Source organism: Epinephelus fuscoguttatus, linkage group LG2 (genome assembly GCF_011397635.1).
Source record: "Epinephelus fuscoguttatus linkage group LG2, E.fuscoguttatus.final_Chr_v1".
Classification (NCBI taxonomy): domain Eukaryota; kingdom Metazoa; phylum Chordata; class Actinopteri; order Perciformes; family Serranidae; genus Epinephelus; species Epinephelus fuscoguttatus.
Window position 1 is genome coordinate 31,433,910 of NC_064753.1, and position 12,102 is coordinate 31,446,011.

Sequence of the window (12,102 nt, forward strand, 5' to 3'; positions counted from 1 at the left end):
ACAGTTGGCCCGGAGCGAGACGCAGCAGCCCCGCAGAGGTCAGGTGTATGCAGGAGTGTTTCTAGGAATTGAGGTCATTCAGGGCTCAGACAAAACCTCTGTCAGGGGTCTAGGGGATCCTCTCTTGGCACTAAAACAAATCCTAGTGTGCATTAATTTATTTTCATGGTGAAATACAAAATGGTTGGGGGACCTGGCACCCTATTGGGTCCTATAGTATTACTGATGTAGCACCCTTTTTTTTGGAATCAGCAATAATATAGTGGAATTAAAATAGGTTGAAAGTACCACAAAAAAATAAACAGTATCAGTCATCGGTGGTTACTGTGTGCATTTGTCTTGCTGTATGTTGCTACAGGATAAAGGAGAGAAGACAAGTCGGTGGTAAATGGACTGCACTTCTGTACACTCAAAACGCTTTTATACTACGTCACATTCAACAACTGGTGGCCGAGGTTACCACACATGGTGCCACCTGCTACTCAGTAAGCATTCACACACACTCACACACCAATGGAACAGCCATCAGGAGCAATATGAGGTTCAGCCTCTCGCCCAGCACACACTTGACACTCCTTGAACACCACACTACAGTTTATTCCCAACACAACAGGAAAGTCAAGAGCAGATCTGCGGGAACAACTCTGAGGCACATTTCAAAATGAGAAGATCACAAACCTAAATGCCGTGAAGACAAATATTACAAAATCAACATTTGTTTTCAAACTGTGGAATATATAAATGTGAATTAACAGCTCCCACAATCGGTGTCAGACTGAGGTGTTCACGCTTCTTCGAGCTCCACCAGCACACCGTCACAGTCTTTAGGATGAAGGAACATCACTGGTTTCCCATGAGCACCTATCCGAGGCTCTGCTGACAGAGTTCTGATGTTCTTTGCTTTCAGGTCAGCTATGGCAGCATTTATGTCGTCCACCTGCAACCAGGAGGAAAACTGTTAATCTTTTTATAACTTCAGTCAGTCTGATATAAAGGCCAGTCGTCACATTTGACAGTTTAAGTAGTCTGACAATAATTTGAGCTTTGGCACAAACACATAACCACACTTTTTTGTGTGTGCTGAGTGGGACATTTTACAGTTCACATATATAAAACATGTCAGTGCTCTCTGTGCCCGCCAGTGTCTAATACAGTTTAAGGTCATGCACAGAGCCCATCTGTCTCAAGTAACCCTGCCACGTATTTATCCAGATGTGAACCTCAGTTGTGACAAATGTTCAAGAGGTGAGGCGTCTTTTATTCACATGTATTAGACATGGCCGAGCCTTGAAACAACCTTATCCTCAATCCTTAGCTTTGACCTGCAACCCAATCCTCTGGTCACCCTCTTTGGCACCACCAGAGAGGATGTGTACACCTGACTCCAATCCAACGCCGTACACTGTCTTTTGCCTTTCTGCGGCCAGACGGGCAGTTCTAATCAGATGGAGGGATGCTGCCCCGCCCACCCCTGCACAGTGGCTGAGGGACATTATGTTCTGCTTTAATCTTGATAAGATGCGCTATTCAATTTGTAACTCAGGTAAAAAAAAAATTCCAAAAGGTTTGGGGCCTCTTTCTGAAGTACATCCAGAGCTGTCAGTTCAACTGAAGGTTTTGTGTTTGTCTCTTGTTTCTGCTGATTTCTGTCAGTGTGTACTTCCCCCACTATTCTGAACCTGCCTTTTACACAGGCATCCCTCCCCCTCTCTTTAAATATTGGACATGACTTTCAGCTCATCTGTCTTTTTTTTTCTTTACTATTCAGAAGAGGGAGAACCGTCCTATCAACACTATTCTGTGAATATAAAAAATACTCTATAAAAACACTATAACATGACAAATATGAACGATATAGCTGCTTTAAGAATGACAAAGCTGTATAGTCTTGTGAAGAGTGTGTAAAAATATCAAACAGGCAAAATACAAACGTTCAAAGTATAGTGAATAACATATATGTAGTGTCTTAGTCTCCTACTAAAAGATACAGGCTGGAATTCAGTTCTTCTTCTCAAACAAAGGTGAGACAAATAATGAATTAATAATGGATACACTCCATTCAGGTGTGTCAGTGTCATCAGAGCCCTGGTGTTGGCCTTGTTCAACAGTGGTCCAAGGTCCAGGATTTAGCGGCCTCTTGTGGTGAACTTCTCCTGTGTGCCAAGTGTTTAGGAGAACCATGGTGGGTGATGCAAAAAAGCAAATACCACTGTCTGGAGTTAATGGTTGTTTGTCCATTCTGGGCTACCGCAGAACAACATGGCGGACTCCGTGGGAGACGACCCACCATAAATGTAGGTATAAACTGCTTATTCTGTTATTCCTTTCCCACCAAAATTAGTTTGTGCATGTGGGTTTTTTCAATGTGGGTAGACCAGAGCCGTGAACGCTGGCTTTGCAGAAGAGGAGTATGCCTTTGTGGGGGGGTTTTTCCCTGGTGTGTCATGTACGGTGTCACATACTGACAAAAAACAGGTTAGTAAACAATAGAAAGCAGCATTGAGGCCAGTGAAACATGGAGACAGACGGAATTTTGTGGTGGCCTGTCACTGCATCACTCTGCCAATGGCGCTAAAATTAGCACATCTACCAGAGTGTGGTATTCACATTACTGCCAATCCAAGCTGGTTGGGGCTGGAGCCGATACACACCTGTAGCTACAGTTATCCAGAGAATGAATGCCGATTGTAACCTTTTACATTAAATACAAAAGCCAGGTGTTAGTGGGTGTTAATGGGTTTATTTTATCTAGCAGGAAAGGGGCTTAAGGTGACAAAAACAAAACGATATGTACAATTTCTGCCAATAGATCCTACATACAGGACCTTTATTACTATTATTTTGTAAATCATAGGTGCGTAGGATAAAATTCTTACTGTATTAACACATTACGTTTTGTTTTCAGGGTCCTTGTATTATCTGTCACACTGCCATTGCTTACTGATGACAGAAAGAGCCATTAATAATCGAACACCCATCATATTCCATGTAAGAAAAGTCAAAATGTCTGCTGTGAAAAACTCTATTGCGCACGCTGGGTCACTTACACACAGCTGACACAACAGAGCTTGTTTTAATGCCATTAGTTACACTTGTGCTTATTCTGTTACGACCGATAGCAGTGTTTGCAGTGAGAAGGTTCTACTCAAGCTTATCTAAGGGTTAAAGTCCGACACAATGCTGAGCGTAAACCCTGTGACACAACATCAGTGCCGCCTCACCTCAATACAAATGTGATGCATCCCCCCAGACTTGTTCTTCTGTAGGAATCCAGCGATCGGGCTCTTCTCCCCCAGAGGATGGAGCAGCTCCAGTTTAGTGTTGCCGAGCTCCACAAACACCGTGTAGACGCCGTGCTCAGGCAGGGGCACCTTATCACTCACTGTGGCACCCAGCACGTCCCGATACAGAGCCGTGGCCTTCTCCATGTCAGGGACAGCAATGGCAATGTGGTTCAGCCTCCCCAGCTTCCACACTGACCCAGGGACGCCCTGCCGGAGGGGTGCTGTCGTTGAATGGGCCCTCATGAGTGTTAGACGAGAACATCTGGAGAGACCTGCCACTGAATGAACACATTAAAATTTGGTGAGCTTAGTTATAGAAAATATGTTAGAACATTAGTCCTACAGGTTCCTTCTCTTTTCCCTTCAAGTAGCTCCAAGGTTGCAGACATGGGCACAAATACATCAACAAGTATCCTGTTACAAATACTTGCTCATCAAATCTATCAAATGAAATACCAAACACTGACAGAGAGCAAATGTATTTAATCAAAATACGAGTAATTTGTGATCTGAAAATACAAAAACACATCCTTTACAAAGGGATTTTAATCACATTTCAGACATTTAGTAGCCTAAATAGAGGCCTGTCTTTAACTGCCCACACTGAAAAGATAAGCTCTGCTACTTTCCCACATCATACATTTAAAGTGGCCAAACAGGATGTCTTGGAGGTGTGAGGGTGCAACTTCGGGAATGCATGCTCAGGGCCGGTCAAGCTTCTAGACCAAACAGTACATGCCACTTGATCCACTTGCATGTTGCCAAAGACTATGATTATGCTAACTGTTGAACTTAGGGATGCACAATAACACGGGCACGTCATTGGTATCGGCTGATATTGGCTTTAAAATGAAATATCATTATCGTCCAACATGCTTTATTCTCAATTTACACAATGAATGAATATTACATATATATTTTTTTATTTTATATACTTTATTAATCCCCCCGAGGGGAAATTCAGTTTTTTCACTCTTTTGTCATTAACACACAGGTCCGAAAGACACACACATGCACAAACAGGACCTATACATGCACAAAGTAGAGAGATGTCAGAGTGAGGGGGCTGCCTTGGTCAGGTACCCCAAGCGGTTGGGGGGGTTTGGTGCCTTGCTCAAGGGCACCTCTGCAGTGCCCAGGAGCCAGCCACCAGTCCATGCTTCATATTTGGTCCGGACGGGGACTTGAACAAGTGACCCTCCGGTTCCCAACCCAAGTCCCTATGGACTACTGCCGCATACACTGAAAGGTATTTTATTTCATGTCTCCATCTGCTGGTGGACCATGATGATGAAAGTATGCATGCATAATATGATGTTAATTCCACTACAGAAGAGACTTGATCAGTAAAATTAGGTAGGGAAAAAAGCAGATATATTAATATTGGTATTGGTTATTATTGGTCAAATGAGTTGTTACATACTGGCATATTGGATATCTGCAAAAAAATCCAATATTGTGCATCCCTAGCTGTACTGTTTTTTTCCCACTATTAAAACCTGGGGATAAAAATGTATTTATTTATTTATCTTTTTAAATTTAATTTTATTTCAGACTAAAATGACACTAAATAATGTATTTTCAGTATTTCAAATACACAAACACAAGCTTATAAAATATTTTGTTACAAATCACCTCTCTCTTTTTTCTGTCCAGCAGATACAAATCACAGAATACTCTAAAGTAATCAAATAAATTTTTTTTTTAATAAATTCAACTGAAATACTGCCCATCTCTGCAATGTTGGAAATATCTTTTTACTCCACACTTTCTGACATTATCACATACACAGTATATTCTACCTTGTTCCAACTCTTTAATTAAGCTGTGTGTTGTATGTTTACAGATAAAGACATGTTTTTATGGTTGTGCATAAAGAAATAAAATGTAATTTTATTTTCATGGCTGCACTTTATTAAACTGAAATATTGTAGATGTATTGTGCACCGTTTTACACACATTGTTCCCTCAAATTCAGCCTGACATTTGGTGTCTTTGGAGTCTCGAGTAGATTTTAAAACAAGGGTCTGTGGGTTTGAACAATGTTTGGCTGCATAGCATTTAATGACACAGTAGCTTATGTTAAAACACATCTGAGTATTTGGAAAAGTACAGCCATGGCATTTTGTCAAAAGTTTAAGTTTTAAAGTCTTGGGGAGTTCAGTTTATCATTTCAGATGAGAGTTGAAGTAAACATTACAGTACAATGGTCAATCTTCAGACAGAAAGCACACAAACACGAAAAGTACAATGTGCCTTAAAGCAACAACACAACAAACCCATGATGTGACGTTAACATGTTGTTTAACAGTGACGCAGCTAATGTTCAGCATTGCTGCAGTGTTGTTAAAGCCTATTCAATAAATCAGAGGACGACCTTGCTAACAAACGCACGTAGTAGTAGTTAAATAATTATTGACACAAACCAACCTGCAACCTTCAGCGCGGCGGACGCCATGTTTGTACCTCGGAACCAAAGCAGCGGCGGAACAGTTCCTCGGAGAGCCTGTTTACCTGCGACACACGGTCACACATGTGGGGACAACGATGGCTAGTGGAGATGTGTGGAGCGTGCTGGAGGAGTGTGTAAAGACTATAAATGCCAACACATCACAGCCAGAGAACTTTCTGAGGCAAGTGTTTGCTGTCTGCATGTTTGTGTTTTATTGACAAAGCTGTTAAATGTTGTTTACGCGTGTTTGAAGAGGTTCAGCTAGCTAACCGTTAGCTAATGCTAACTGCATGCACTTCTAGCGTTAGCACCGGGTTTCTTTACATAGGTAGCAAGCTGTCACAGTCAACCTCTTGGATACAGAAGAGTTTGGGAGGGTTTTTATTTCTTTACAAAGTCGCTGTTCTCATGTTGTGGTAACGACATGTCTTCAAACGGACGACTTGTGTAACCTTTATCAATGGGGACCACAACATCCACACAAAGTTCCATTAGCCTGCATCTACACTTCCTGTCTGTTAGTTTACTACACTTTAAACAGTGCCAATGTGACTGAATTCAGCAGCTGACCTTACTGCATTGACACAGCTGTGTTTAGAAACAACCAGTACAATATAATCAAATGCTGCATGTGATAGGGATGATGTGAGTGTGACACACGACATTTTGCAAGACAACTAACAAAGTATAAGTGTACCTAAAGAGCAAAAACCCTTAATGGCAAAATGCTTCTTATGATGCAGGACTTGAGGAGTCATATTCTTAATTTATTCACTAACTTCATGCTCATCCAGTGTCCCAAAACCTTATGGATAATTCAGATGTAACAGTGTAATGTAGGGCAAAACACACACTGCATCACGTGTGTGTGACTGGCCTCAAATAGATTTAAACTAGCAGTGCACAAACCTGATAAAACTTGTAAATTGGTGGTTTAGCCACCCAGATTCTGACGCAGTTTGTCTGTCAATCATTATAATAATCTAAAGACGTCTAAAGATGATGTCTGGTCAACTTTGTAATTAAACATAGACTATTTGCAGTGTGAAATGGCACCTGCAAGTCTTTATTTATCATTTATATCAGTGGTTTTTAAACTTTTTGTGCCCAAGCCACAACACATCTGTATTTATATCTGTGCACAGTAGCCTCTATAACATGTGATATCACTTTTGTCACGACGTAAATGTTTGTTTTTATTTACTAATGTCAAATATCAATTGACAACCAACCATTAATGATTGAATATTTATCAACAAAACGATTCCAGAATTCATTTTAAACTTTTTAAAATTACATCAAAGCACCCATAATACATAAATTTAAACAGGAAATAATGTCAGATAATGTAAGATGTCACACACTTATAATTCCCTCACGTAAACTGTGAGGAATAGGTTCCCCTTCTTTTATTTATTTTTTTATTTTTTTAATGAAATGAAATCAGATTACATTTTTTAAGGTAGAGTTTGCCTCTTTGTTAGGACATGGGTGTGCACAACATACTGATACTGATACTTTTAACACAACATCAGACTTGCCATACTGATTGTGTGTTTTCACCTTCTCAGCCTTCAAGATGGAGTGGCAGCAGACTTCACCTCTCTCACTAAGACCCTGTATGACCTCCACAAAGCTGAGGAGCCTGCAGATTACAAAGGCAGCCCGCTGGGTCAGCTGGTGGTGGAAAACTTTGATGAAGAGCAAATCTGGCAGGAGCTGGAGCTGCAGAACAACGCCATACTGAAACACTTAAAAAATGCAGCTGATGAGGCTTTGTCAGATGAGACGTTAACATTACTGGCAGAGGAGGAGGAAGATGTAGAGACTGATGATGATGAAGAAGAAGGAGAAGAAGAAGAGGAGGAGGAGGAACCACCCAGACAGTCTAAGAAAATGGCTGTGGAGGCTGAGGACGGGGCAGAGGATTACACCGATGAGGACTCTGATTTAGATTTTGATGTGGATGCTCTGGAGAAGCGAGAGAAACAGAAGAAGGAGACTGGGAGGAAAGGCTCCAAAACAAAAGTGGTTCCCTCTGAGGTTGATGACAAGTTTTTCAAACTGTCAGAGATGGAGTCGTTTCTTGATGATATGGACAAGCGAGAGGGGAAGGAGGGCGAGAATGAAGATGAACTAGACTATTTTCAGGACCTGCCCTCCGATGAGGACGATGAACTCGACTTAGAAGAAATGCTTGCTACCAAAAAGAAACAGAAGAACACTGTATGTATTTTATAACCTATTCCCACCTGTTTTTCTGTCCTGATGGTGCAGAATATTGATTATTGTTTATATTGACAGGCAAAGAGCTCCAGGAATCTCAAGTACAAGGACTTCTTCGATGCTGTGGATAGCGAACCAGCTAAAGCAGATGACCAGTCAGATGGCGAGGATGACAGCATGGATGGAAGCCGGGAAGAAGGTGAAGAAGAAATAGATGACGAGGAAGATGACTATGATGGTGAAGAGGAGGGTGACGATGAGTAAGTGTGATTAAAATGATGTAATGCATATTAATATGTGTGAGAGAAGCCCGTATGGTTAAGTCCAGCATGTTGGTGTTTACCTGTTGCCAGGGAGGACGAGAGGACTCAGTCCAAAGCATCTCATAAGAAAGTGACCTTTAACCTCTCCGGGGACGAGGACAGCGAGGGAGAGGACATGGAGGAGATCTTTGGAGGAAAAGCGCAGAGCTCAGCAAAGTCTGAATCAAAGTCATCATTTGAGAAACGGCAAGAAAAGGTAATCAGTGGGTGTGTTTTACACCAACTGTAGACCATCAGTGTGTTGATTTAATAGTGCTGCTTGGCTTCTGTTCTTCTGTAATGCCTCAGCTTTTAATTTAGTCTTAACAAGATGCAGCCGTACAAGAACAATAACTAAACAGGCACAAACTTACAATAGCTGCAACCAAGTACGTGCATACATTTACACGTAGCCCCTTTTTGCCAGTTAGCATGAACACAAATACAAAACACTGCAGCTGCTGAAAGGTTTGGGGAATTGACCCCAAAAGATACATTACTGATGTTATTCATAAGTGTTTGTGAAGCATTTACTAGATCAAAATGTATTCTTTCTCATGGCTAACTGAACATTGAACCTATAAGGAGGGTGCTGGTCAAATTATTACCATGGCTGCACCTGAGATTTTAACCACGTTTGCCCTGGTTGCACAATTTGAGGACAATACTTTTCATAGACTGATGTGACATAAGAAGACTCTCCTCATCCATCCATCAATTTTAAACCACCTATGTGAGGCCAGGTCGCGGGGGCAGCAGGCTGAGCAAAGCACTCCAGACATCCCTCTCCTCAGCATCGCTCTCCAGCTCCTACTGGGGTGATCTCATGGCGTCCCCAGGCCAGATGAGGTACATAATCCCTCCAGTGTGTTCTGGTTCTGCCCCGGGGCCCCCCCACCAGCGGGACATGCCCACAACACCTCTAACAGGAGGCGCCCAGGAGGCATCCTGATCAGATGCCCGAACCGCATCAACTGATCCATTTTGAGGCAAGGGAGCAGCAGCTTTCTACTGAGCCCCTTCAGGATGCCTGAACTCCTCACCCTATTTCTAAGGCTGAGACCAGCCACCCCTTTGGCCGCTTGTATCTGCAATCTCATTCTTTCGGTCACTACATAGAGCTCAGGACCATAGGTGAGGGTTCTGACGTAGATGGACCAGTAAATTGAAAGCTTTGACTTCTGGCTCTGCTCCCTCTTCACCACACCAGTCTGGTGCAGTGCCCATATCAGTGCAGACGCCACACCGAACTGTCGATCCATCTCACGCTCTATTCTACCCTCACTCGTGAATTAGACACGGACATACTTAAAACCTTGCCTAGTTTATTAAACTAATATGTGTAGTAGATGATGATTGCGATAGTAAATTACAGTGGTCTTAGAGAGCAGTAAAAGATATACATTTCTTTTTCTCTCTGCTTCACCCTTTATGTTAATGAGATGGCTTTCAATTCAGACAACACTGCTGCATTTAAAATATTACAGAAATGTTAGTAGGTTTGGTCTAGTAGGATTTCTGTAGTGACTTTTACATAAAAATGACCAGGAAGCGACTTGTTAAATTGCAATCAGATTAACATAAAGGTGCGCTTGTCTGAAAGGACCTGAGAATCCTCAGATTCACGTATGTGTTCCTCAGACTGGACCTCCTGGACTGTGTTTCATGTCTCACCAGTACCTGAGGCAACACGCCCTAATGCTGATTGATATATCCTACTGTTGTTTTAACCTGCAGATGTCAGAGAAGATTGAGGAGCTGGAGAAAGCCGCTCTTGCAGCGAAGCCCTGGCAGTTGTCGGGAGAGGTGACAGCACAGACTCGCCCAGAGAACAGCATGCTGGAGGAAGATGTGGATTTTGAGCAGACGTCTAGGATGGGTGAGTGACTCTCCTTCTTGAGTGGGTTGCATTCTCATGTTGGCAGGCAGATGACTGAATGTTATTTCATATTAATACGATCATTTAGTAGTAGTTTAATGATTTTGGTTGTTTAATTACAGCTATTAAAATGTCTGTATGCTATTTCAAATCAGACATCAAGATTTTATATTTGCTTTTTCAGCCCCTAGTGTCACAGAGGAAACCACACTACAGCTTGAAGACATCATCAAACAGAGAATTAAAGACCAGGTTAGTCACAGTAACTTGTGTCTTTATATTGTCTGAAAGACATATAGGGTGTTCATTTTTGTTGCCTGATTTTAACGCAGTACCTTTGACCTGTGTTTCTGTAAGGCGTTTGACGACGTGGTCCGAAAGGAGAAACCCAAAGAGGAGGTGTTTGAGTACAAGAAGAGGCTAACACTGGACCATGAGAAGAGCAAGCAGAGCCTCGCGGAAATCTATGAGCAGGAATACCTCAAGCAGAATCAGGTTTGACTTTTATCTTGTTTCCACTGCTTCTCCAGCACATATGAACCGGTGCTGCATCCATCCCTTTGTTCCTGATTTCAGACAAAGACGGAAGAGGAGGAGAACCCAGCTCATGTAGAAATTCAGAAGCTTATGGACACACTCTTCCTGAAGTTGGATGCTCTCTCTAACTTCCACTTCACACCCAAACCAGTAAGTTTTGCCTTCTGTAAAGCACCAACTGAGAGTTGCCAGATATGCTTAAAATATTGAGACTGACTGTTTTTTTGAAAGCATTTGAAAGATAGTGTGGTTAATATATAACATGCCATCCACTCAAAAAAGATGTTTGTAAATAGAGACGATGGATAAAATGGAATAGAAACAACCTACACTCATGTTGTCATTGATCCACAGCCCGTTCCTGAAGTCAAAGTGGTGTCTAACATGCCGTCCATCACAATGGAGGAGGTGGCTCCAGTCAGCGCTAGTGATGCTACGCTGCTCGCACCAGAAGAAATCAAGGTTTGTCATTAATTAATTTTTCAAACATTTATTTTGTTATATTTAGAAACAGTACATGTCTAACAATACTCTTCTTTAACTGAAGGAGAAGAACAAAGCTGGAGATATTCTGGGTGACACTGAGAAGACGTCAACAGACAAGAAGCGTGAGAGACGGCACAAGAAGACGGTGAAGCGTCTAAAGATCAAGGAGAAAGAAAAGAGACAGAAACTCAAAGAGGCCAGTAAAACAGGGGAGAACAAAAAGCAATCAAAGGCTGAAGTCGCAGAAAACCTGAAGAAACTCGCTAAAGGAGGCAAAGCAACGATACTAAAGGTGAGTGTTTAGAAAATTAGCATAGCCTGTCCAGAGTTCTCAGTACAGGGTTCCCATGGGTCCTTGAAGTCCTTGAATGTTTGTGAATTTAGGGGGGAGAAATGGACAGGACTTTTACTTTTAACTGAGTACTTTTACATTGTTGTATTGTTACTTTTCCTTCTGTGTTAGTTGCATGTGTCTGCTTTCACTGCCTACACACGTCACACCTTTAATACCAAAAATAACCTTTATATGAATTTTTAGATGATCCCTTATTGCCGTGATGGCTCATTTGAATTGGTGCTCTCTGTTTCAGGACGAAGGGAAGGACAAGGCTCTGCGGTCCTCTCAAGCCTTCTTCTCTGAGCTGCAGGACCAGGTAAAGAGTCAGATCAAAGGCGTAAAGGACCAGTCTTCAAAGAAGAAGAAACACAAAGAGGTTTCTGTGAGCAAACTCAAGTTATAGTAACTGTGATGGTTTGTCGTAGAAGATCGACTTTTTATTGTACAGATTCTTTTTTATGAGAAAGCTGATATATATTAAACCTGAAAGTCCGTGTTAGATGTGTCCATTTTCACCGAAATAAATCAAGTGCCCAGATGCGTTTGTGTTTGTTTGGCTTTTTCAATTGTAATAAATGTTCATTCACATGAAAATATCA

The 12,102-nt window shown here is 41.8% G+C and overlaps 2 protein-coding genes across 2 annotated transcripts; one reads left to right on the top strand and one right to left on the bottom strand.

Moving 5' to 3' along the window:
* Positions 1-576: 576 nt before the first annotated feature.
* mcee (methylmalonyl CoA epimerase) lies at positions 577-5,802 on the bottom strand. Its single transcript, XM_049595990.1, has 3 exons — positions 5,715-5,802; positions 3,222-3,562; positions 577-937 (listed from the first exon to the last, which is right to left on the bottom strand). The coding sequence occupies exons 1-3, from the start codon at positions 5,740-5,742 to the stop codon at positions 785-787; spliced, it is 522 nt and encodes a 173-aa protein (XP_049451947.1). The 5' UTR covers positions 5,743-5,802; the 3' UTR covers positions 577-784.
* mphosph10 (M-phase phosphoprotein 10 (U3 small nucleolar ribonucleoprotein)) lies at positions 5,770-12,041 on the top strand. Its single transcript, XM_049595672.1, has 11 exons — positions 5,770-5,917; positions 7,308-7,962; positions 8,041-8,222; positions 8,316-8,481; positions 10,002-10,143; positions 10,328-10,395; positions 10,501-10,638; positions 10,720-10,830; positions 11,035-11,142; positions 11,228-11,458; positions 11,757-12,041. The coding sequence occupies exons 1-11, from the start codon at positions 5,832-5,834 to the stop codon at positions 11,904-11,906; spliced, it is 2,037 nt and encodes a 678-aa protein (XP_049451629.1). The 5' UTR covers positions 5,770-5,831; the 3' UTR covers positions 11,907-12,041.
* The last annotated feature ends 61 nt before the right edge of the window (positions 12,042-12,102 follow it).